A 22,690-nucleotide genomic window follows, 5' to 3' on the forward strand; every position below is an offset into this window, starting at 1 on the left:
TCCAGCTTCTTGGGCTGAATGAAGTCAGGAGCATGGCTACACCCTTGATATGATTTGGTCTCCAGCCAGTGTGCCAGCTGGATCATTTACTTGGAGTTTGGATGAAGATTCAGCTTCATTGCACATAGGTTTCTGTCACTGTGTAAATTTGGCTTGCAGCCAAATTCAGCAATTATTGTTACTTTAAATAGAATTTGTAAAGATTGAGTTATTGTTAGCACTTCACACATTATCAGCGCATTTTCGTTGTAGTCTGTAATAACCTTAAGGGACATGTAGGTTCTATCATGGCTATTTTATTAAGTGATATATACCTATTGGCTGAATGAGAAGCAGATTTCTTAGAAATTAGGATTTCCCTAAGTGTTCTTTTTAAGTTGCATGCCATTGCTTGTGATGATTATTGAACATTCTTATAAATAATGTAGAGCTATGTCAACTAATCATTTTGGGACTTCTGTATTCCTGCTGAGTATCTCTTTTGTACAAGCTATCTAATCCAATGGGGTCACGATGGGTCAGACACGACTTCGCGACTGACAACAACATCTAATCCAAATGTAGAAACCAGTTATCCTACACTGTTTTATGAAGAAAACTAACCCTTGGTGTATATCAACAAAAGAAACAAGACCATACTGTCAGAAGTAATATCCCAGTGTTATAACATCTAAGACAAAACTAATGCAACACAGGTTTATGTCACTCACGTTCAAAGAAAACAAACTTTGTTTTCAGATAGTTTATTGAATTTAGTAAGTTTGAAATATTGGATAGTTAAAAATGCTTTATTTTGTTGGAAAGTGTAGTGGTTAGCTCAAACTTTATTTAATCCAGGTCCTTATTTCTAGCCAGATTTGATTTGTTTTGAACTGATAAGTCTCTCATCAATATGTAAAATCATTATATTGGATCTTTGCTCAGTTTACAACATGTGACTGTATTACTTTGTGCATGTAAGAAAATATGAGGTCAAAAATAATTGGCAATAAATGTAACTTTGATGTTCATTTGTTGTTGTTGTTAGTCGCGAAGTCATGCCCAACCAATCATGACCCCATGGACAACACTCCTCCAGGCCTTCCTGTCCTCCACCATCCCCTGGAGTCCACTTAAGCAAATGTCTACTGCTTCAGTGACTACATCTAGCCACCTCATTCTCTGCCGTCCTTTTGCCATCAATTGTTCCCAGCATTGGGTTCTTCTCCAGGGAGTCCTTCCTTCTCGTTAGGTGGCCAAAGTATTTGAGTTTCATCTTCAGTATATGGCCTTCTAAAGAGCAGTCAGGGTTGATCTCCTCTAGGACTGACTGGTTTGATCATCTTGCAGTCCAAGGGACTCACAGGACTCTTCTCCAGCACCACAATTCAAAGGCCTCAATTCTTCGGTGCTCAGCCTTCCTTATGGTCCAACTTTCACAGTCATACCTTGCAACTGGGAAAACCAGAGCCTTGACTATACACACTTTTGTTGTCAGGGTGATGTCTTTGCTTTTTAGTATGCTGTCTAGATTTGCCATAGCTTTCCTCCCCAGGAGCAAGCATCTTTTAATTTCTTGGCTGCAGTCCCCGTCTGCAGTGATCTTGGAGCCCAGGAAAATAAAATCTGTCACTACCTCCATTTCTTCCCATCTATTTCCCAGGAAGTGATAGAACCAGATGCCATGATCTTAGTTTTCTTAATGTTGACGTTCATACAATTTTTTAATTAAAAGTATAAAGAGACATGGAAGATGATGTATGTATATGGAACATGCATATTTTGGTATCAAAGAATATTAGAAATGTTGTGTATTCTGATTTCTTGCTATTGTTTTCAAACCAGTTGAAAGAAACAGTTATTTCCAATTTATACCATAGTTCCCTTCGTATTGCCAATTTGTGTGGTATTTGTTCTCTCATCTGCAGATAGGCAAAGGGTTCATCTGTGTGCTACAGTCTTGAAGCACAGCATCTGCTTTAGCAACATGGCCTTATCCAGCCTTGTCCTAACTTTCCACAAATTATTTTTAAAATACACGTTGAGTGTAATTAATTCAAATTGCTAAGGAAAATTAAAATTCTTTTTGACACAATGCAAATAATGAATAAAGTAGTTAATTGCTTATTTTTGTTTAACATATTTAGATTTTCCATTAGTGTTAAAGTTACAGATTTTGAATAATACTGCACTTCTCTATGACAAGTTCATACCATGTGAAATAAATGCTAAAGCTAAACTCATTTCTTATCCAGTGACTTTTGTATATAATTTGTACCTTTTATCACTGTTATATACAGTACAGATTATAGTTGTTACTTATCATGAATGAAATATTTGTTTTTACAGCAGTCTCTTACCATGGAAAAAAGCCAGTTATATTCAGGAAATTCTGAAAAAAAATCTTCCTTGACTGTGATGTAAACTATTTTGAGAACTTGGAGTAGACCAAAAGATCATATGCTGGCCAGTTTTTAATAACATGCTGCAGCTTGTCATGGGTATGCAGTCTGGCTTGGGTGTTGTCATGTCATGCAGACTTGGCAAAGCATGTGAATACAAATGTTAAACCCTTACAAAACCAGTGGTGATCTGTTTTAGGGTTATGTGAGGAAATTTAACCAAATTAACTTGCCAAATTCATAACCCCAATCAGCGGTTGCATATTCAAAATGGTGGCTGCATGCAGTGTAGCCTCACTGTGGTGGGCTGTCCTGTCGTGTCGTGTCACGTCAATAATACCAATGAGTGGGTACTCATGGTTTCTGTGGGGCTTTGTGGCTTATTTAAGCCATGATGCTGCAGTGCCATAGGTGGCATGCTGGATCATAGTCATAGAATAGTAGAGTTGGAAGGGGTCAGGAAGGCCATTGGGTCCCCTGATGGTATGAATTGCAGGACACCAATGTATTCCATCCCACTCAGATGGCTGTCCAGCTTCTTTTTAAATGTCTTTAGTGGGAGAGAGCCCATGACTTCTCCAAGCAACTGGTTCCACTGTCACATTGCTCTGACAGTGAGGAAACTTTTCCTGATATCTAGCCTGAACCTGGGCTTTTGCAAAGTGATTTGATTATTTTGTGTCCTACATTCAGGTTTGAGGTACTTATAGAGGGCTATCATGTCCCCCCTCAGTCTTCTATTCCGGTGAACATGCCCAGTTCTCTCAGTCTCTCCTCATAGGGCAGTGTTTCCAAACCCTGGATCATTTTTGTTGCCCTCCTCTGGACCCTTTCAATTTTTTCTACATCTTTCTTAAATCATGGTGCTCAGAACTGGATACAGTATTCCAAATGGGGTTTGATTAGTAAGGAGCATAGGAGAACTTCCACTTCTCATGATTTGAAAGTAATACTTCTATTAATGCATCCCAAAATAGCATTTGCTGTTTTGGTGGCTGTATTGCATTGTTTAGCCTGTTATCCACAATTTACTCTGAAATGAAATCACTTTTCATTTCTGTTGAGCCATGTATTCCCCATCTTGTATCAATGCATTAGATTTCTTTTTCCTAGGTGGAGGAATTGGCATTTGTCCTTACTGAATCTGATTCTGTTGCTTTCAGCCCAGAGTTCAAGTTTATCAAGATTGCCCTGGATCTTCATTCTGTCTTTTAGGGTGTTTGCTGTTCCACCCAGTTTGTATTGTTTGCAAATCTGATTAGCTTTCCTTGTAATTATAAATCTAATTCATTAATAAAGATGTTGAATAGCACTGGGCCAAGGACTGAACCCTGCAGTGCCCCACTAGTTACCTTCTTCCAGTTTGAAAATGCGCCATTGTGTCTGATTTAACAGCCAATTTTGGATCCACCTAATAGTTTTTCTAACTAATCCAGTTTTTGCTAATATTCTTATCAGAATGTTGTGGTGCACTATGTCAAAAGCTTTGCTAACATCTAGGTAGATTATGTCCACAGTGTTCCCTCTGTCAATTTGGGAGGTGACCCAGTCCAAAAATGAGATTAAATTAGTCTGACAGGATTTATTATTGATACTCGTAAATCCATGTTGGCTTTTATTAATCACTGCATTTTCTTCAAGGTGCTTGCAGACTGATCTTTTAATAATTTTCTCCAGAATGTTTCCAGGGATTGATGTCAGACTGAGTGGTCTGTAGTTTCCTGCGTCATCTTTTTTCCCCTTTATAAGGAAGGAAAAATGTTAGCCCTTCTCCAGTTGTCTGGCAATTTTCCTGTTTTCCAAGATTTATCAAAGATAATAGTGGTTCTGAGAGTTCCTCTGCTAGCTCTTTTATGACTCTGGGGTGGAGTTCATCAGGCCCTGGAGATTTGAACATGTTTATTCGAGCCTTAAAGTGTCATTCTAGAGCAGGGGTCTCAAACTCGCGGCCCGCGGGCCAATTGCCGGGATGGGTGGGGCATGGGGAAGGGGCCCTGCGGCCTTCAAAGCTCCGGCGGCGCCCGGGCCGGCCGTGGGATGAGCGGCCCACCATCACCACGGTGGTGGAATACTTGATGCAGCCCAGCCTCACCCAGACTCTACTTCCAGTGGCCCCCAGGTAAGTTGAGTTTGAGACCCCTGTTCTAGAGGCAGTGGGTTGTGCCAATGTTAAACCATGGCCTGTTCAGGGTTATGTGAGAATTATGAGAAATAACCTTTGCATTATCTGTAGATCCTAGGTTCAGATAACATGACAAGCTATGGTCCCAGTTTGACCAATAAGAGTAGTCACCAAACTCACTGCAGCTCACTGTTGCTTAAATAAACCACAGTGGGCTTTTGATCATGCAAACTGAACCACTGCCTCCCTATGTCATCTTTTTCTGTCTTTGTTTTGTTGTTAAGTCTGTCTGCTGTGTAGCCCATGCATCTCCAGTCTTTTTGAGCCTGTGGGCATATTTGCAAATTTAATAAACTGCTGTCAGCACCACCACAAAATTAGTGGATCTCCACTTTGGAGTCCATCTGTCACATTTCTGGTTATTGTATTTTTTTTCAGCAAAATTTTACATTTTGTATCTGTTGGATACCTCAGTGTCTGTTTAATTCGATATTGTCTAATTCAGTGAATTGCTGGCACTGCAGTACTGCTAATGCTTCTTTTAAACATGTTTTGGCAATGTCCAGTGGTTCCTTCTTTTTGGGAGGAGGAGGTTAATTATGTATGTATTTAACTTCTATACTGCCCAATAGCCAAAACTCGCTGGGCAGTTTACAAAACATTAAGAATACAGTATAAAATCCACCACATTCTACACATTAAAATACAGTATACAATATACCACATCATAAAACATCATAAAATGATTGCCATATAAAATGTAAAACAAAATTTTTGTATGACAATCTTTTGATGATGTTTTAGAATGTGGTGGATGCATTTTATACTATATTACACAGATAATTTTGTGTTAGAACCTTCTTTAATATTCACTGACATTCAGTCAGTTTAAAATTATTTGCCTGCTTCATAGAAATTAGTAAGTGAAAGGAGAAATGGATTTTTGTGTTCTTTTCATAGTTAAAAGACTGATATTAAAAATTGGAATGATAAACACACACCTCCTATAATACAATGTATAAGGACCTTACAATATGATATATTAATAGATGGCATATAAATGCATTCTTCATATAGATACTTATTTGGATATTTGATCCACTTTTGTTGAAGCCTAGTTAGAGTATAGCTAGAAAATTGTATGCATTCAAATAAATCTATGTACATATACTGAAGTGAAACATATAAAAAGAGTGTCCATGGTAAACATATTTGAGATTCCTTCAGAGGTATTGTTCAGGTTGCCTATGGACACCACAGTAGGGATACCTGAATTAAACTCTTAATTCAGAACCCTTTTCTGTGTTAGGACTATAGCAGTCCTTATATTTGTTTCAAATTTTAATCATACTATTTTTAAATTTATCTATTCTAGTAACTAGATCAGGTTATAATGGACAGGGAACACAACAAAATTATTTAGAGGAGGTTCATAAGGTGGTAAGCTGTCATTTGAGCATGAGTGCTTGTTTTCTAGAACAAAATAGTGTTGTTTAGTGTTGCTTAATTTGGTCCCAATAAAATTGAATGGTCTTGTTTTCTTTTGCAGAATGGGTGCCACGGACAACATATTTAAAGGTCACAGTACATTTATGGAAGAGCTGACAGATACAGCTGAGATAATTAGAAAAGCAACTTCACGTTCACTGGTAATATTGGATGAACTGGGGAGAGGCACTAGCACACATGATGGGATTGCAATTGCTTATGCTACTCTGGAGCATTTTATTAGAGACGTAAGTATGTTATCTGTCATTTTGAATATTGCTGGGGTGAAAATGATCTCTGATGATATATAGAAAACATCTTCAGTGTTTTAATTTTTTAGCCAGTCCTGCTTGGAGTCTCTAGATAGTTCACATTTAAGACATAGCACATAGTAAGATTAATGTAAGTAAAACAGGTAGAAATACATGTTAAAAACAGGGCCTACTGGCGTTCACTCCAGCTACCTTCATACCTCATTCTGCAATGCTGTTCAATGATTCTCAGACTTCCACTGGGGTGTTGAAATGTGGAGGAGACACAGAAACCATCTCTTTATGTATGTAGTCTTTTCTTTCTAGATTAGTACAGTTATGATTTTACTCAGAAGGCTGCTTATGGTTTGTATAGCTCAGCAAGTTTTGGGTTTCAGTACCTGTTCACACTGTGTATCAGACCTTGAATGTAACCCGTAAGTGCCCAAGTGAGTAGGCACAACTTACATAATTCATCTGCTGCAAAAACAGAATACATGACTACAGTCTGTTCCATTTCACATTTATGACTGTAGAAATTACTTAACGGTTAAGGCCCAGTAAGTAGTACAAAAGAGAGCACATGTATCATCACATTTGAAACTATTGTACTAAGACCAGGTGTGACCTGCCTTCTCAGATCATAGTCCCCTGGTTTATATAAACTAGAGGAAGAGCAATTTTGGCTCCACTCTACCTTGTAGAAATTCCAGGTATTTTGAACAAGAAATTCCTTCTGTTACTGGCAGTATATTTATTCTATTATTCCTTGATCATGTGAGCAATGGCACAGCACTGATTTAAATATACAAGGCCTCTGAATTATAGGAAAAGTGGATATTGGAACCAAGCAATTTAAGGGCTTAAAAAGTCAAGACCAGCACCCAAAAGACAAAAGGAAACATGTGCCAAAGGTGTAGTGCAAAGTAACTGCTTTTGCACGAGTTGACTCTTTCACAAGCTTATACAGAGCACAAGACTGTAAACTTGCATGATCTAGAGGAGCTGACCCAGTTGTTGCTATCCAGTATACTAACCCACTATACCTCTCATGGTCAGCTCCTACAAGGCTGTGGTTTATGAACTGCACATGTAGTGAGGTGTGGGAATAGGTTTTTGCCCACTGCTTGCAGAACTTTAAACATAAAATGGGCTTATGTCCAACTGTTTTATACAAGTAGAGCCATTTTATCCAGTTTGTCATTTCTTTTTTGCCCTAGCAGCAGCTTGTTTCAGTAGGCTTACTTGCTTACAATTGGTTATATTGAAGGTTGTACACAGAAGGGTGCAAACACAGGAAGAAGGTATTTTTTTCATCTGATTAGTAGTATCTTGTGGTTCATAGAATGCAGCTTTCAAAGACTTTAAAGGGAAGGGAGTTATACATGCTGCTCTAAAGGAAGCACTGAAAAGTTTTCTTGGGCTGTGGATCCTAACCAAAGTCTGCAAGACATGGATGGATGAAAAGGGAAGAGATAGCCATGTGACTTTAGCCTAATGATGATCCTTATATCAGATTGCTTGGGCAAGAGATATGACATTATTTGTTAAATAGGGAGTAGGAACAAGATGAAGCTCCTCCAGCTTCTCAGGAAAGGTGACAAAATATTATTAGTATTGGTCCATTATTGCTGTTTATGACATCTCTTTTAATATTTTTTAATGTATTTTCCTAGGTGGGTTCATTGACACTATTTGTCACCCATTATCCTCCATTGTGTGAATTAGAAAGAGCCTACCCAAGGCAAGTTGGAAATTACCATATGGCTTTTATGGTGAGCGAAGATACCAAGGAACAAGAAAAGGGTATGTAGTTTCTTTCCGGTAGTTCCTAAATGTTGTTTAGTTGAATGGCTACTAGCATCAATTAATTTTACTTGTTAGTTATTGAAAAACTGGTTGTAGTTGGGGCTTAGCTAGAAGTAACTTCAGAGACTTCCAGAGTTATTAAAAATTTCTGATATAAACTGTACTGAATTAAATTGTGCTTAATACTTAATTATGCTTAAGTGCTTTATTTTTTTTCTAGAATGTGAAGAAAATCCTGAATTTGTCACTTTCCTTTATCGACTAACAAGAGAAGTTGCTTCAAGGAGTTATGGACTAAATGTTGCAAAATTAGCAGAAGTTCCTGAAGAAATTATTAAAAAGGCATCTCAAAAATCGAAACAGCTAGAGAGATTAACAGATATGAAGAGGTTAGAGTAAATTGATTCATATTTTTTGTGTTAATAAAACTTTGTAGCTAGATGGGCTTTTCTGAGTAGCCAGAAAAAGTATGGTCGAGAGATGCCTAAATGCTCAATAACAGTAATGTTGTTGCTGTTACTGCAGCTGTTGCTTCTGTTGGGATCTATGATTTAAACAGATAAATTAGATTAAGAGAGCAGCCCTTTGGATGTAAGATTTTTTTTTTTATTGCTTTTCCCAAAGCTGCGAAAGAGACTGATCTGATCCCTTTCCTCGCAACCACCACAGAATGAACTACTACAGCTGTTTCCAGGGTAGAAATAGCAACCTTGAATTGGCTCATAGATGTTATAAAAGAGGCATTGTGGGGGAATGGGATAGGAGAGGCTTGGATCTGCTTTATCCTATGGCCCCTCAGCCTTGGTAAAACAGACTAGCCAGACAGGCTTAGAGGATCACCTAGAGGAGGAAAAAAGCAGAAAGGACAGTTAGTGGAAGCTGGGCTCTCTTTCTTTTCCGTTCACCTTTCAGTAGGATTCCTGTATGATATCATTCCTAAATTCTGTTAAAGAAAACCAATTTTTTAGGCAACTGTTTTTTTTTTCGAATTGTGATGAGCTTTTGTATAATAGCCTGATCCAGTCAGACTTAATTATTACTCAACTAAAGCTAGTAATGCCTTCCACATTTCATTGCACGGATCAGGGCCAGTGTCATCTATGTGCATGAAAATACACAGTGCTGAAGTCGCCTTCTCCAGAGCACACGTCTCAAGTATATTAGAGATACAATACAGGAGCCCAGCTTTAAATGTAATGTTTAAATTCTGAAGTGAGGATTCAGAAATATGAATCGCTTCTGGGCTTTACTCTTTAAAAATTTGGAGGAAAAGTAAAATGGTTGCATTTTCATGACATAAAGGACTCATCAGGGATGGTTCAAACAGTGATGATTCATGATATGTACTTAGTGCCATTTTAAAGAACCCATGCTATGAAAGCCTGGCCATGCGTGTTATTTGAGGGTGAATCATTTCTCATATAAACCTAACACAAACAGAATTATGTGAGGGCTCAAATAACCCTCCATGGCCAGCTTCTCAAAAGGTTGTCCCACAAACACTAGTTTGTTCTGGGTTAAACAAGCCCCATGAACCTCATGTGTCATGTGAACGAGATCAATACTAATTCATTTTTGTTTCCATCTCACATTTGTCCAAGGGTCCGAATAGTTAACAACAGTTTAAGATTTAAAGAATATAATAAAATTAATTACATCTTTATTTTAAAGTTGCTACTAGCATAATTCATAGGAGTATTAAGGTTCAAGGGTAAGAAGAAATTATTAAATGAATACTTCAAAAAAACCTTAAAAGATCTAGTCACTGCTGTCCTGTCATACATAATTAGTGGGGGGGTGATGTAAGGATTCATTTTAATTCAAAATTAAATTGCTTACAATTAGTAGATTTGCAGTTGAATGATTTGAAAGAAGTAGGCAATTTAGAATCACAATTTTTATGGCTCCTGTGTTTTCAGAATCTCATGTGTTTTCCAATGGTAAAAGACAGAGAAAAATTTGAGTTGTAGGCCTTCTTATGTCTAAAAATGTATAGGATTGTGCCAATATAACACATTGTTTTTCTGTTGTAGAAGTTACATGTATAGGACAGGGATACATTGCTCTACAATTTTGAGAAAAAACAGTATTTCAAAATTATAGGTAAATTCTGGCAGGTGAATTAACAGTAGTATTAAATAATGTAGATTTTTTAAAAAGTTATAAAAATGAACATCTGAGTTGAGAAAACTCATTCCTGTCAGACAATAGTAGGAAGTTGAGGCTGAAATAACTATTCAAGGGGTAATCCAAACTCCAGTTGCTCCCAGTCATCCTATTCCTGATGACTGCTTAAAGTTTCCCATTTTCCTATGCAGTATGCAGACTACATTGTGCCCTTCCTCTTTTAGTAATAATACTTCAGAAAAACAAGCACCAACAATAACAGTAGTTATAAAGTTTTCAGTGAAAACTCAATTTCAATGAGACTTGCATAGAGCTTCCTGATAGATTTTGTTCTCATTTCTTTCCACATCACCCTTTTGATATGAATTGTAATTGTGTGAATAATGCTTTGTTTAATTGGGACAATAAATGACCTGGCTGGTCAATTGTTGTATATAAAATTTCTACTGAGAGATTTAAATGTTGATGAATTGATAGCTTCATAAATTCTAATACTTAACATTCTTTTTATTTTTATTTTTTAGAAAAAGACTAATGGCATTTGCTAGACTTTGGAATACTAATGATGCTGGAGAATTGCAAAGATGGAAAACTGAATGTGAAACAGATACAGATTTGAGCCAACTGTAAAAATTCCTCAAAACTTGCCAATTGAAATTGGAAACAGTATAGGTTTAATATAAATTATCCTACAAAGAAATATATACATACATTGTGACATTTTTTGAACACAGAGATGGATTTTAACAAGCTAATGACTGAGTCATGTGGTCATTTTTGTCATTTTTTGTATAAACTGCACCACAAAGGTAGTTATACAGTGGAGAATGCAAAGTTAGAAGCTGTCACTGGGCACAGAGGCTTTCTACTCCAACTTATTTCCTAATCAGAATTATCCTCTTGAAGTTGCACAATGGAGAGAAACATAAAGGTAATAATTATGGTATATTAGGATATATAGTCCCCCTTTTTTCTGGAGGAAGTTATGTAATTAAAGTAAAAAGATACGAACTGTTAAGCCTACTGCAGTGACTTGATTCATTTTGGAAACCGCCTGTACCTGCTTTAAACTTTCAGATAAAAAGACATGGGAGATTTGTTTGTGGGTCTTCTGACAACTTGCCTGGTTTGGGTCCGTATAAGTTGCTGTAATTGGAAATCATTGCAGAATGTACCTTTCATGTGGTACTTTCTTGACATCATTATGGGCAATCTTGTAAAGAAAATATGTTGCAAAAATAGTCCATATGGATAGGTTTCAACTATTATTTAAATGCAATTGACATTGTGTGCACAAACCTGATTTTTATTTTTTCAAATTGCTTAATGTCTAGCGAGCTTAATTCACTGAAAATAAAAGCATTGTATAACATCCTCCCATATTATGTATCCTACAGGCGATATGCATTCATTCTTATAATTTCATTTTATTTATGTGCTGTTTGATGAAGTTGCATATAATTACTGACTGAAAACATGAAAATTGTATTTATAACTTTTAGAAATAATTTTGTATTTAATAAAATAATGGCATTAAAGGGTTTCTTGGTTTTTAAAATGATTTCAGTCAGAATAGTAATTCATATCTTTGTTATTACCCCCACCTCCATGGAATCCTTGTAAAATTCATACACAATTGCTTTGTTGTTACACAAGAAACTATTCATTTGTATGAAGGTTTTTTAAAAAATTAAAGGGTTATGACATCTTCATCTACAATAAGCATGGCATTTAGAGAATACCAATGTATACCTTTTAGGATTTATCATGTATAATAAAAATCAGCCTTTACAACTAAAAAAATGAGAGATGGGATGGTTTGATTTCTCTCAGTTTGAAGACTGTAGTGGAATAACTGCAATTAATAAACTACTCAGTACAGCCAGACTGATTATTCTCAGTGGGAAAGGTAGAAGGACTACTTTTATTAATATTTATATTCCTCCAGTATAGCTACCTTTATGACATAGTCTGGACTAGATTCTGGAAACTATGCTATCATGTACCCATGCTCTCGTGGAGATTTTAATGCTCATATAGGACTGAAATCTAAGGACAGTCCATTGTCTATGTACATGGAAGACATTATTCCTTGGGACTGTTTCGCATTAGATGAGGTCTTACATTTAGTGCTTGGGAGCTACTGAAGACTTTGTATAGACCTCAGATACTGAGGAGCACCTGGGAGTTGCTTGATAAATTGGATGGATCCTTTTCATTTTTTAGTATTGGGAGTAGAAATAATACAGAATATTTTTTTCTCTGTCTAAATGATTGTCACATTTAGACAGAGAAAAGCAAGCTGGGAATGATCATTTTGCCATTAATTTTGTTTCTCAAACAAAGTGTGGAATAAACCCCACCAAAAGCATCTTGGATGGCTTGAGAATGGGATACAGGAGACTCAGTTGGTCTGAATTTTTGAAATAAGGCATCCATCAACTTAATGTTTTTTTTTAAAGAAAATGTCTAGATGTGTCTGTTTATTATCCATTTATATATTTATGCATCACCTGTTTTTATATTCTTTGCAATATTACATTTTGAACGTTTCTGTTCTTTGTAAATTGCTCAGAGAGCTTTGGTTATGTAACAAATGAATGAATCAACTTAAAAATATCTCACATCTTACCCAGCTTAGAACAGATTTCTAAATGACAATGGAGCTGTTTTAAAAGTTGGGTAAAACAGGCTATCTGAGGGTTATACAAAATACATTTCTATGATGCATGCTAGCCCCTTTCCTTCATACTGCAGCTGCTGTTCATGCTAAGGTGGCACTACCATCAACATTTGGTAGTGAATGGGGCCATTTTCTTGTACCTGAAAAAACTGAACAGGGCGAGTAACCAGTTGGCTACATTTTGCTGTTTATAACAGAAGAGCAGGATTGGTTGGACTAAATCCACCCAGGGAACCTTGGGGCTAATGGGGTGGGATAAAAATCTAATAAATAAATACTTCCTTTTTTGAAAAATGTGTCAATTTTTCTCATTGACTTCCTTTCATCTAATTAAATGTAAGGGCAACAGAGGTTATGCTAGCTCTAATGATGCTAAAAAATAAGTAGGATTTAGCAGGTGGTACAATCTTTACAAGGGAGACAATCTTTTTAAGAATTCCTTGATTGACTCAGAACTAGGGGAAACATTTACAGAATCAGTTTTTCAGACTGTCTTTTGCATATCTGGATGGGAGTTATATCAATGTTACTACATTTCAATGCCTTTGTATATTAGGAGAAACACAAATGGAAGATATCAAGAAGTACATTTTTGAGATGTCACTCCCTCTAAGAAGTTCCATTTTGTGGAACTGGGTTTGTAGGATTCAATAAATCACTTGTATGTTGATCTAGTCCCCAGGCTTTCAAGATCAGAGCTCCACTGTCTCCAAATTAGACCGACTAATTTCAGCTAGGCAGCAGGGGAATCATTTTAACACTCCCTCCTTGAAAGCCTGAAGAAATTGCACCAAAGGTATTTGTACTAAATTATCTCCCCATCCCAAAAAGGGCTACACGTCAGAAAATTAACAATACAGCATCATTTACTAACAGATGTAACAGTTATTTGAAAAATGCTTGTGGTCTGAAAAGAACAACTTTGATGTGACATTGCATTTGTCCAACATAATTTATTATTTTTATGAGCAGAAGTGTCATTTAGCAATTTAAAGAGAAAGCACCAAAGATGACAACCTATCCTAACATTAGTAAGCAGATTGAATTCAAGATGCTGATGTATATTATGTTTATGGCTTACAATGTAAACATGTTCTCTAATGTTTCTGAAGAATGTAAAATGGGATTATAATATAGGATAATGTTAAAGAAAAATAAAATACGGATATTTTACATGCAAAGATAGTTTTCATAATATACTGCATAAAGAAATTTAACACTGAAATGAGGCAATACAATGTTGGCAAATATCTGCTGTTTATTCCTAGTATTGTTGAAGTTTAACTTCAGCAAAATTAATGATATAAATATTTCCTGCTGTGTATCTCTGTAGTCATTACTTGGTTTAGTCATTACCATTAATTGCTTGTCAGGTTTTGCTATGTTACTTTAAAATTAGAATAGGGAGCAAAATCCTCCCAAGTAGACAATAAAAATTAAACATGCAATAGATGTTCTTTCTTGGTTTCACTGCAAAATTAATTCCACATAACAGGTAGAATAAAATACCTGTCTGCAAGCATGTAACAAGCTATAAAGATACAAAGCTTGTTTGTTCTATACCTTTACTTGAAGGCAAGTCATATTTTTTTCAGCAGGCAACACCATGATATAATAACACGTTTAAAACTGGCATGGCCACTGTACATCATGTAACAGCATTACACAGCCACTCAGTTTCGAAGATATAGCCATAACTGAGCTTCACAGTGGGCCCTTGCAAATAGCTATGGAGGAGTATTTATGAGGGCATCATCATCACCATCAAGATTTAATTCTAGGTGTGAACTGCAGGTTCAAACACATCTGGGAATCATCATGTATTTCTGAACTGTGCAATGGCTGAAGCTTTTTGAATGGTTCACACCCATTCATAAAATTACAGACCACAAGTACAAATAATAAAATAATATTTAATATACATAACATCTCAATATAGAAAATTAAAGAGGACTTAAAACAGCTAAAAAGAATTTGGATGTGTTAGACACCTGGCATAAATTCCCCTTCATATTTTATTTGCATATGTGCCTACCTAGAACCTAAGATCATCCTCTGAGCTCCTTCTCAGAGTATCCTCTGAAGGAAGCAGGAGGGGGGCTATGAGGCGAAGGGCCTTCTTGATGGTGGCACTTCAACTTTGGAATCAGCTCCCCTTAGAGGTTCATCTGGGGCCCTCTACTCCTTTTGGCACCAGGCAAAAACTTATTTGCCCAATATTTCTATAATTAAAGTAATTTTAAGAGGGACTGCAGGTGGCGCAGTGGTTTAAACCGCTGTGCTGCTGGGCTGGTTGATCGAAAGGTCACCGGTTCGAATCTGCACAATGGGGTGAGTTCCCATTGCTCCGTCCCAGCTCCTGCCAACCTTGCAGTTCGAAAGCATGCAAATGCAAGTAGATGAAAAGGTACCACTTCGGTGGGCAGGTAACAGCATTCCGTGCACTTTGGTGTTTAGTCATGCCGGCCACATGACCACCGAGACTGTCTGTGGACAAACGCTGGCTCCCTCGGCCAGGAAATGGAGATGAGCACCGCCCCCTAGAGTCAGGCATGACTGGACGTAACGTCAAGGGGAAACCTTTACCTTTAAGAGAACTATTACGTGGTATTTATTATAAGTTCTTCTGGACCCATAGAGGATTTCTTCAGCAGCAGTGTTTTCAGTGTCTCTTTCAGACAACATGGGACCACTTCTCACAAAGAGGCATTAATCTCCCTTCCCTCCCTCTGCTTTTTTTCACAGGGCAAAAAAAGAAAAAAGGATCTATTATGGAAGAGGTTGCATGAACCTGTCCAAGCACGTTAGGAAACTGGACCAAGTTACACTTTGGGATTATGTTGCCTGATTCTCCAATACAGCCTAAGTCCAGGCAGATGCAAGATATTTTATTCTGGAAGCACCTAGAAAATATGTAACAGTGAGCCTCACATGTCTCTATTCTTAGGGTAGCATGTAATAGGCGCCAGACAACCTTTAAAAGTTCTGCTGGGCAGCAGATAGAGGATAGAATTGAGCCAGCAAATCACACCAGGATTTGATTGCATCCACTAGGGGTTTTTCTCCAACTGCACTCAGGCTGTCCACCAGTTTGTTTGATTACTTTCAGTTCCAGGTTATACCATTGACTCATATGAGCTGTGTTGTAAAAAGAATGCTCAGGAACAATTGTTTCTAGCATCTGAGTCATTTCTGCATTCCACAGACTGACCAGACTTTCTAAAGGAATGTGAGATTTTTTAGCTGGGAAACCAAGAGCTCTCTGGAGATCCTCTGAATACATTATTAATAGAAGCTTCAACACTATCAGTTCAATTATTATTGTTGTGTAAACAGATCAGCTGAATTGTTTGGATAAGAAAAGTGCAAGGAATCTCTGTGTTCAGAAATTGAAAATGCAAATTATTGTGGATGTAAGCCTTTTTATGCTACTATAGCACATTTCCGTAGGGCCTGAACACATCCACATGGAAGTCCTATTTAAATTCATGGATCGTGTGTCACAGCAATAGCTTGAGAACTGAGTCCCTATGCAAGAAACATATTGTGCTTTTATCATTTTGTTTTGTAACACTGAGGATTATATGGCAATGTGAGAATAGTATTTTTTTCTTGAATTATCTATCCTAGTGACACAAATTTTCTTAAAATAATTCTAGGTGTGGTGTTTTTGTCTGGAAGAAATCAAATATACCTAGCTCATGGAGGTGTCAAATCATTTGGTATACTTTATAAAATGTCATCAGAAAACACACAGGTAGATACTAGATACTTTCTAAACATGCTATAGAGCTTTGTGCAGGCAACACAGATGTTTAAAATTATTTTCAAGTAACTCGCCAAGCATGCATGTTTTACAATGACATGTGAGGCAGTGGCTGTACTGAACCGGTGCCTGGCTGAGGTAATGGGCTGGATAAGGGCCAATAAATTGAGCCTCAATCCAGGTAAGATGGAAGTCCTGTTGGTTGGTGGACTGAGGTTTCAGGTAAGTGATTTTGACCTTGTCCTGGATGGGGTAGCACTCCCTCTAAAGGACATGGTCTGCAGCTTGGGAGTATTCTTTGACCCAGAGCTGTCACTGGAAATCCAGATGGCAGTGGTGACAAGGAGTGCTTTCCTGCAGCTTCAGCTGGTCCATCAGCTGAGTCCTTACCTGGACAAGCACTGCCTAGCAATGGTGATTCATGCTCTGGTAACCTCCTGGTTGGATTACTGTAACGCGCTCTGCGTGGGGCTGTCCTTGAAAATGGTCTAGATACTTCAGCTGGTAAAGAACAGGTCGTTATTCTCATATAACACCTGTCCTCTACCAGCTCCACTGGTTTTAAGTTGAAGTCCGGGCCCAATTCAAGGTGCTGGTTTTGACCTATAAAGCTCTAAACAGCTTGGGACCAGGATACCTGAAGAAACGTCTCCTGTATACGCCCTCATGCCCCTTAAGATCTGTGGGAGAGGCCCTGCTCCGAGAACCCTCCCCAAAGGAGGTAAAAAGGACATCTACTTGGAACAGAACCTTCTCTGCAGTGGTGCCCAGATATGGAATACGCTCCCCAGTGGCAGCAGGTTTAAAACATTTTTATTTAATCATTATTTTAACAGTTAATATTTTTACCATTTTACCGTCACTTTTATTTTGTTTGTTTTGATTGGATTTATTTGTACTTGTTTTGATAATTTTATCGTATTGTACTGTTTTATTGATTGTTCTATGGTTTTGTTTTTAATCTTGTAAGCCGTCCTGAGATGCAATAGCGAAGGACGGCATACAAATGCTTTAAATAAATAAATAAATAAATAAATATGGAAAGAAAGTAATTTTCCTCATGTTGTTTTGAACCTTAAAAATGGTAAATAGAAAAATGCATTACTTCTGAATGCAGAAAGCATCAGATAATATCTTGGAGTGAGGATAAGATCTAAGCTAAGCAGGTAGTCTGTAGGACTGTTGGTTTTTTAGCATCATGTATATGCAGTGCTGAAAAAAAGCTTACCTGCTGAATTTTCATGCTACTGCTAAAGGGTTAGAAACCCTGCTTTTTTGGTTGGAGGAACTGTAACCATTGATCTTTATAAGTTAACAGATGTATGTGTCAGTATCCTAAGCATTACATTTTAAATGGTTCTTAACAGAATGGCTGCTCTGTTGGACACTGGAAAATTATCTGCATTTCCCACTATCACTAATATTTAATGCAAGCACACCAGGAAAAGCTACTCTGTAACAGAGCATTTTATTCAACTCTATTTCTTATCAGGGCTCAGACTGTCTGGATGTCAATGAACTACTATTCCAATAATTCCTTACATCATTCCTTATAATTGGCCTGCCCAGCTGTGAATGGTAGTAACGAGTCCAGCAAGATCTGGAGGCCCACAGGTTCTCCAGTTCCATTCTGTCTCTGTTCTTCTACCCTTTTGGCTCTTAAATATAGCATAGGAGACAGATTAACCATTTGATAGATTGTCACACCTTATTTAATGCTGGATGGCAGGTATCAATGGTTGAAGGAGATAAGCTGTTCTAATACATCACCATTTCCTCTTTGCTAAACCAGGTGTATTATTTTCTGGGCAGTCCTCAGTTCTAACCAGAAGTGGCTTTGTAGAAAGAATGAGACTAGGTGGACAGTCTATGCAGGAATTGCAACTGGAATCATTTCTGGCCTTGGACAACAGCTACTGTATTTCTTCCATAGTCACCACTTTCTCTACCAAATAGGTGGGGCTTGCTCTATGATGACATCTCCTGAAAGCCAATGTGGTATAGTGGTTAGAGTGTTGAACTGGGATCCAGCTTCTTGTCCCCTCTCAACCATGAAGTTAATTGAGTGATTTTGAGCCCTTCACAGACTCTCAGCCTAACCTATCTTGCAGGTTGGAGGAGAAAAGGACTGTGTAAGTCACTGTGGGTTCTTTGCAAAAGGAAAAAGGATGTAATGTAGTAATATTGATAAGTTGAATAGAAGGGAAGATTCCACGGTGTGGCTTCTTTAGGAAGTACCTTTTGAAGCTTGCATATTCACAGACATGCCCAGAGAAGTTTTGTTGCAAAAACTAAGGATTATGTGAATCATACAAAAGATAAATGGTAATCACAAAGGCTCAAAATTCCTTTCAGACACCCAGAAGTCACAATACTAGAAGACAATACAGAATCTCCCAAGTAATGTTTTTTCTCTTTATCTGTCCAAGCCTAAGAGTACAAAGTTCCGCTTTCTATTGCAAGAAATCCTTCATGCCTTTTATTCTCCTGCAGGAGCTTTGCTGCAGTCCTGCAGTCAAGCTTTTGCACTTTTTTTCTTTCACTTTAATTAGATGTTTCAATTAATTGCTACAATCTGCCAGCTCTATGGTGTCATCTGCTTATCTTAAAGTACGTATGTATTTTGCACCAATTTTCACCTCCCCTTCATCTGATCTAATGATATGTTCTGCATACAGTCTGCACAGATAGGGCATAATATACACCTGTTTTGATGCCATTCTGTAGAAAGCCATTCTGTTTCCCGAAAATTCTGCCCTAACAGTAATTTCTTGTCCATAGTACAGGTTATGCATCAGGACAATCAATGCTGGGCACCCACATTTCTTTCAGGACTATCCATCCCTTCTCTCAATCCATATAGCCAAAGGCTTTGTTCCAGTCTATAAAACAGACTAATCTTCTGAAATTCTTGGTGTGTTTCAGTGGACAGCATATATGTGCAATATGATCTCAATTGCTTCTTCCTTATCAGAATCCACCTTGAATATCTGGCATTTCTCTGTGTAGGCTAAAATGTTTTGTTCCTACACCTCAAACATCACAATGTTTGCATGGGAAATTAGTGCAATGATCCTGTACTTGCTGCATTCCTTAGCGTTTCCTTTCTTAGGGATCAGAATGCATATTGAATGTTTCCAGTCTGTGAGCCATTGTTTTCTTGTGCATATTTGTTGGCTTAGTCTTTTTAGGGTTTGGATTCTGCAGCTTGGAATATTCTATTGAAAGTCTGTCTATTCTGAGTTATTTACTACTTGTAAAACCTTTCAGAGCAGCTTTCAATTCACTTATAATATTGCAGGTTCTTCTCCATAGGTATCTTTCATCCTTTTATCTCTTCCGATATAGTTCTTCTATTAATGTAATATTGTAAGGTATCAAAGGGTCTACTCTCCAACTAGGGATGCCTATGTTGATTTTTCAATTATGGCATTTGGTATAGGAATTAACTAAACCCTACCTATTTGGTAGAGAAAGTGGTGACTATGGAAGAAATACAGTACCTGTGGTCCAAGGCCAGAAATGATTCCAGCTGCAATTCCTGCATAGGCTAACCAACTAGTCTCATTCTATCTACAAAGACACTTCTGGTTAGAACTGAAGACTGTTCAGAAAGTAATGCACATGGTTTAGCAAAGAGGAAATGTTCCTTGGCATTACCAAATAAGATATTACTGATGCAGTGTAGAATCCTACCACATGGAAATGTTTTCCTGCTGCCGTAGTTGACACACATATCAGTTTTCCAAAGTGAAAGTAAAACTAAAATCTATACCATGATTTCTTAAGGAATAGGTTATGAATACAGATAAAGTAAATCAATAACTTAATATGTAGGAGGGAAAAAAAACACAAACCAGCAAAAGCTTACTACCTTTTAAAGTCCTGTTGATTGCAATGGATTAAAGATGAATTGGATTGCAATGGATTGTGACATTTTAATTAATGTTTACAAAATATTACAACTTATTAGCAACACACAATACTTGTTGAATAGTTGAATGGCTAATCAACCTGATAATATGTTTGTTAATCTGATCATATGCTAGTTTTCATAAAATTATATAAAATAACATAAATCCACAGAAGATTTGATTGTTAATTTTGGGTGTCAGTGCTTACTAAAAAAATCCACAAAGATTTCTAGATATTTATATCTCCTGTACTTATGTAACACAAACTAAAGTTTCAGAGGAGTACAGAGCTTTTGCTCCTGCCTACATACTGGAATTGATTTTTCTCCTTTACATATGAAAAATTAGAATTCACCTATTGTGTGAAGTTACTGCAACGTTCTGCATAGTAAAGAGTACTTATTTATAGAACTTATACTGATTACTTTGACATGCTCTAAGAATTGAAGAGAAGATAGGTAATATGCATTAAATCAGACTATTAACTATTTGAGCAGGTTACAGCTTAATCTTAAATAATTTAATCTAAACCATGTCTCATTAGTTTCTATGCAAGCTGATTCCAAATTAAACCTGTCAGTTTTTTTTTATTGTTCTGCATGTAAAGAAAAATAGTGTTGAATTGAGTGGTCAATTGAGTGGTCAAAATATTCCATTAAACCAATAATGAACTTGATTTAATTGGCAGCCATTTATTGGATCATGGAGGTCATCCAAGAGCAATCAACTCCTAGAAACTAAAGACTTTACTGTAGGGTTCAACCACAGAGACATGTTTAAAGTAATTAAAATTAAGGCATTTCAAAAACAAGGTGTACACTGCTTAGTATGCATACCAGGTTTCAGGTCTCCAGGTTTTAGAGTCTTTGTGCTATGGTGGTGACAGACAGGCATATGGGTAAACCTGTTGGGTAGGTTTGCTCAACAAGACTAAAACACAGCGGTTTTGTTACCATTGTTGGTCTGTTGTGTCATCTCAGCCCTGTTGTGGTATTTCAGTGTGGTACACTTTGTCTTTAGAAACTACAAACAGAATTAACAGTCTGTTCTATGGATTCTCCCTATCACAGTGGCTTGTTGTAATGTCCAAACACAGAAAACACAATCCATCATGGTATGAAGACTAGAACAGGAAAGCCTGTGGGCAAGGGTAGCTTCATCCCTGTCTATTAAAATGACTAAGTATGTAGAGAGCACTTTTGATCAAGGCTGTTTGTTTGAAATGCTGTTATGTCCAATACGCTTTCCTGATCCCAAGGTCTCTCTTATGCCTTGAAAGGAGCTGACAATAATACCACCAAAGTGGTTTCTCAACTATTTTGATTGTTGTCAAGGCTGCCAAGTTTTACTCCCCTCCCCTCTCCCACCTTTCATTCATTCTTCAGGTCTAATTTGTGCTCTAAATTCAGTGCATTGTATGAAATTTCTGCTCTGAATGGTGAGTGATCTGTTGCTAGGTTCACAAACAGAGCTTCTGTGGGGACACTGCACAATGTAACCTTTGCCAAGTTACAAAAATTGGCACATCCTTGTAATCATATAGGGGTTGTTCCTTTATGCTGTAGTTTTATAAAACAAAGGCAAGCAGAATCTTTAATCTTGCCTACATGTGACAGATAAGTCTCTCTGTCAATTAGTTTGTTCAGCAAACAGGAGTATCTATGTTAAATCAGTGTTAAATCATTGGAGACATGCAATTCTCTTTCCTTTGCTTATAATGCATATTTTGATTGTTAGATTATCATGAATATCCATACCTAAGTGTAAGAGAGCAGTCCAAGCGTGAGATGGCAGTTCTAGTACAGCCATGAGAATCTTACCTTAACTGCCAGCAATTTAGATTTCTTTTCTCACTTCTTTTTATCTGGTGCCTATACTGATGTCACTTTTCTAACATCTAAAATTTAAGTGATAATGGTTTGGTTGTTTTTACCATAGTGATGGCATTCTCCATAAAGTGTTAATGTTTACATCATGTTTTGAAATCTTTCCCTGAAAGGATTTGTAGGACAGCAACCCAATTGTGAAAGTAAACTAGTTTATATAAGAAGAATGAAAGTTTGCTAAAACTTGAGCTATTTAATTAGACATCATATAAAATAAAATAAAATAGAAAGTTTGCTATTTTAATTAGTTAAAAATAATAATC

At 37.1% G+C, this 22,690-nt stretch overlaps 1 protein-coding gene across 3 annotated transcripts in view; it reads left to right on the forward strand.

Moving 5' to 3' along the window:
• Positions 1 to 11,721, forward strand: part of MSH3 (mutS homolog 3) — a 101,849-nt gene extending 90,128 nt beyond the window's left edge. For all 3 annotated transcript variants that reach the window (XM_044446506.1, XM_044446508.1, XM_044446507.1), the window contains 4 exons: positions 6,053 to 6,239; positions 7,919 to 8,048; positions 8,272 to 8,440; positions 10,703 to 11,721. In XM_044446506.1, coding sequence (XP_044302441.1) covers positions 6,053 to 6,239; positions 7,919 to 8,048; positions 8,272 to 8,440; positions 10,703 to 10,808 — 592 coding nt within the window. In that variant the 3' untranslated portion in view covers positions 10,809 to 11,721. The remainder of the gene's footprint in view (positions 1 to 6,052; positions 6,240 to 7,918; positions 8,049 to 8,271; positions 8,441 to 10,702) is intronic.
• The last annotated feature ends 10,969 nt before the right edge of the window (positions 11,722 to 22,690 follow it).

The sequence above is a fragment of the Varanus komodoensis genome, unplaced genomic scaffold (genome assembly GCF_004798865.1).
Source record: "Varanus komodoensis strain SLA01 unplaced genomic scaffold, ASM479886v1 scaffold5, whole genome shotgun sequence".
NCBI lineage: Eukaryota > Metazoa > Chordata > Lepidosauria > Squamata > Varanidae > Varanus > Varanus komodoensis.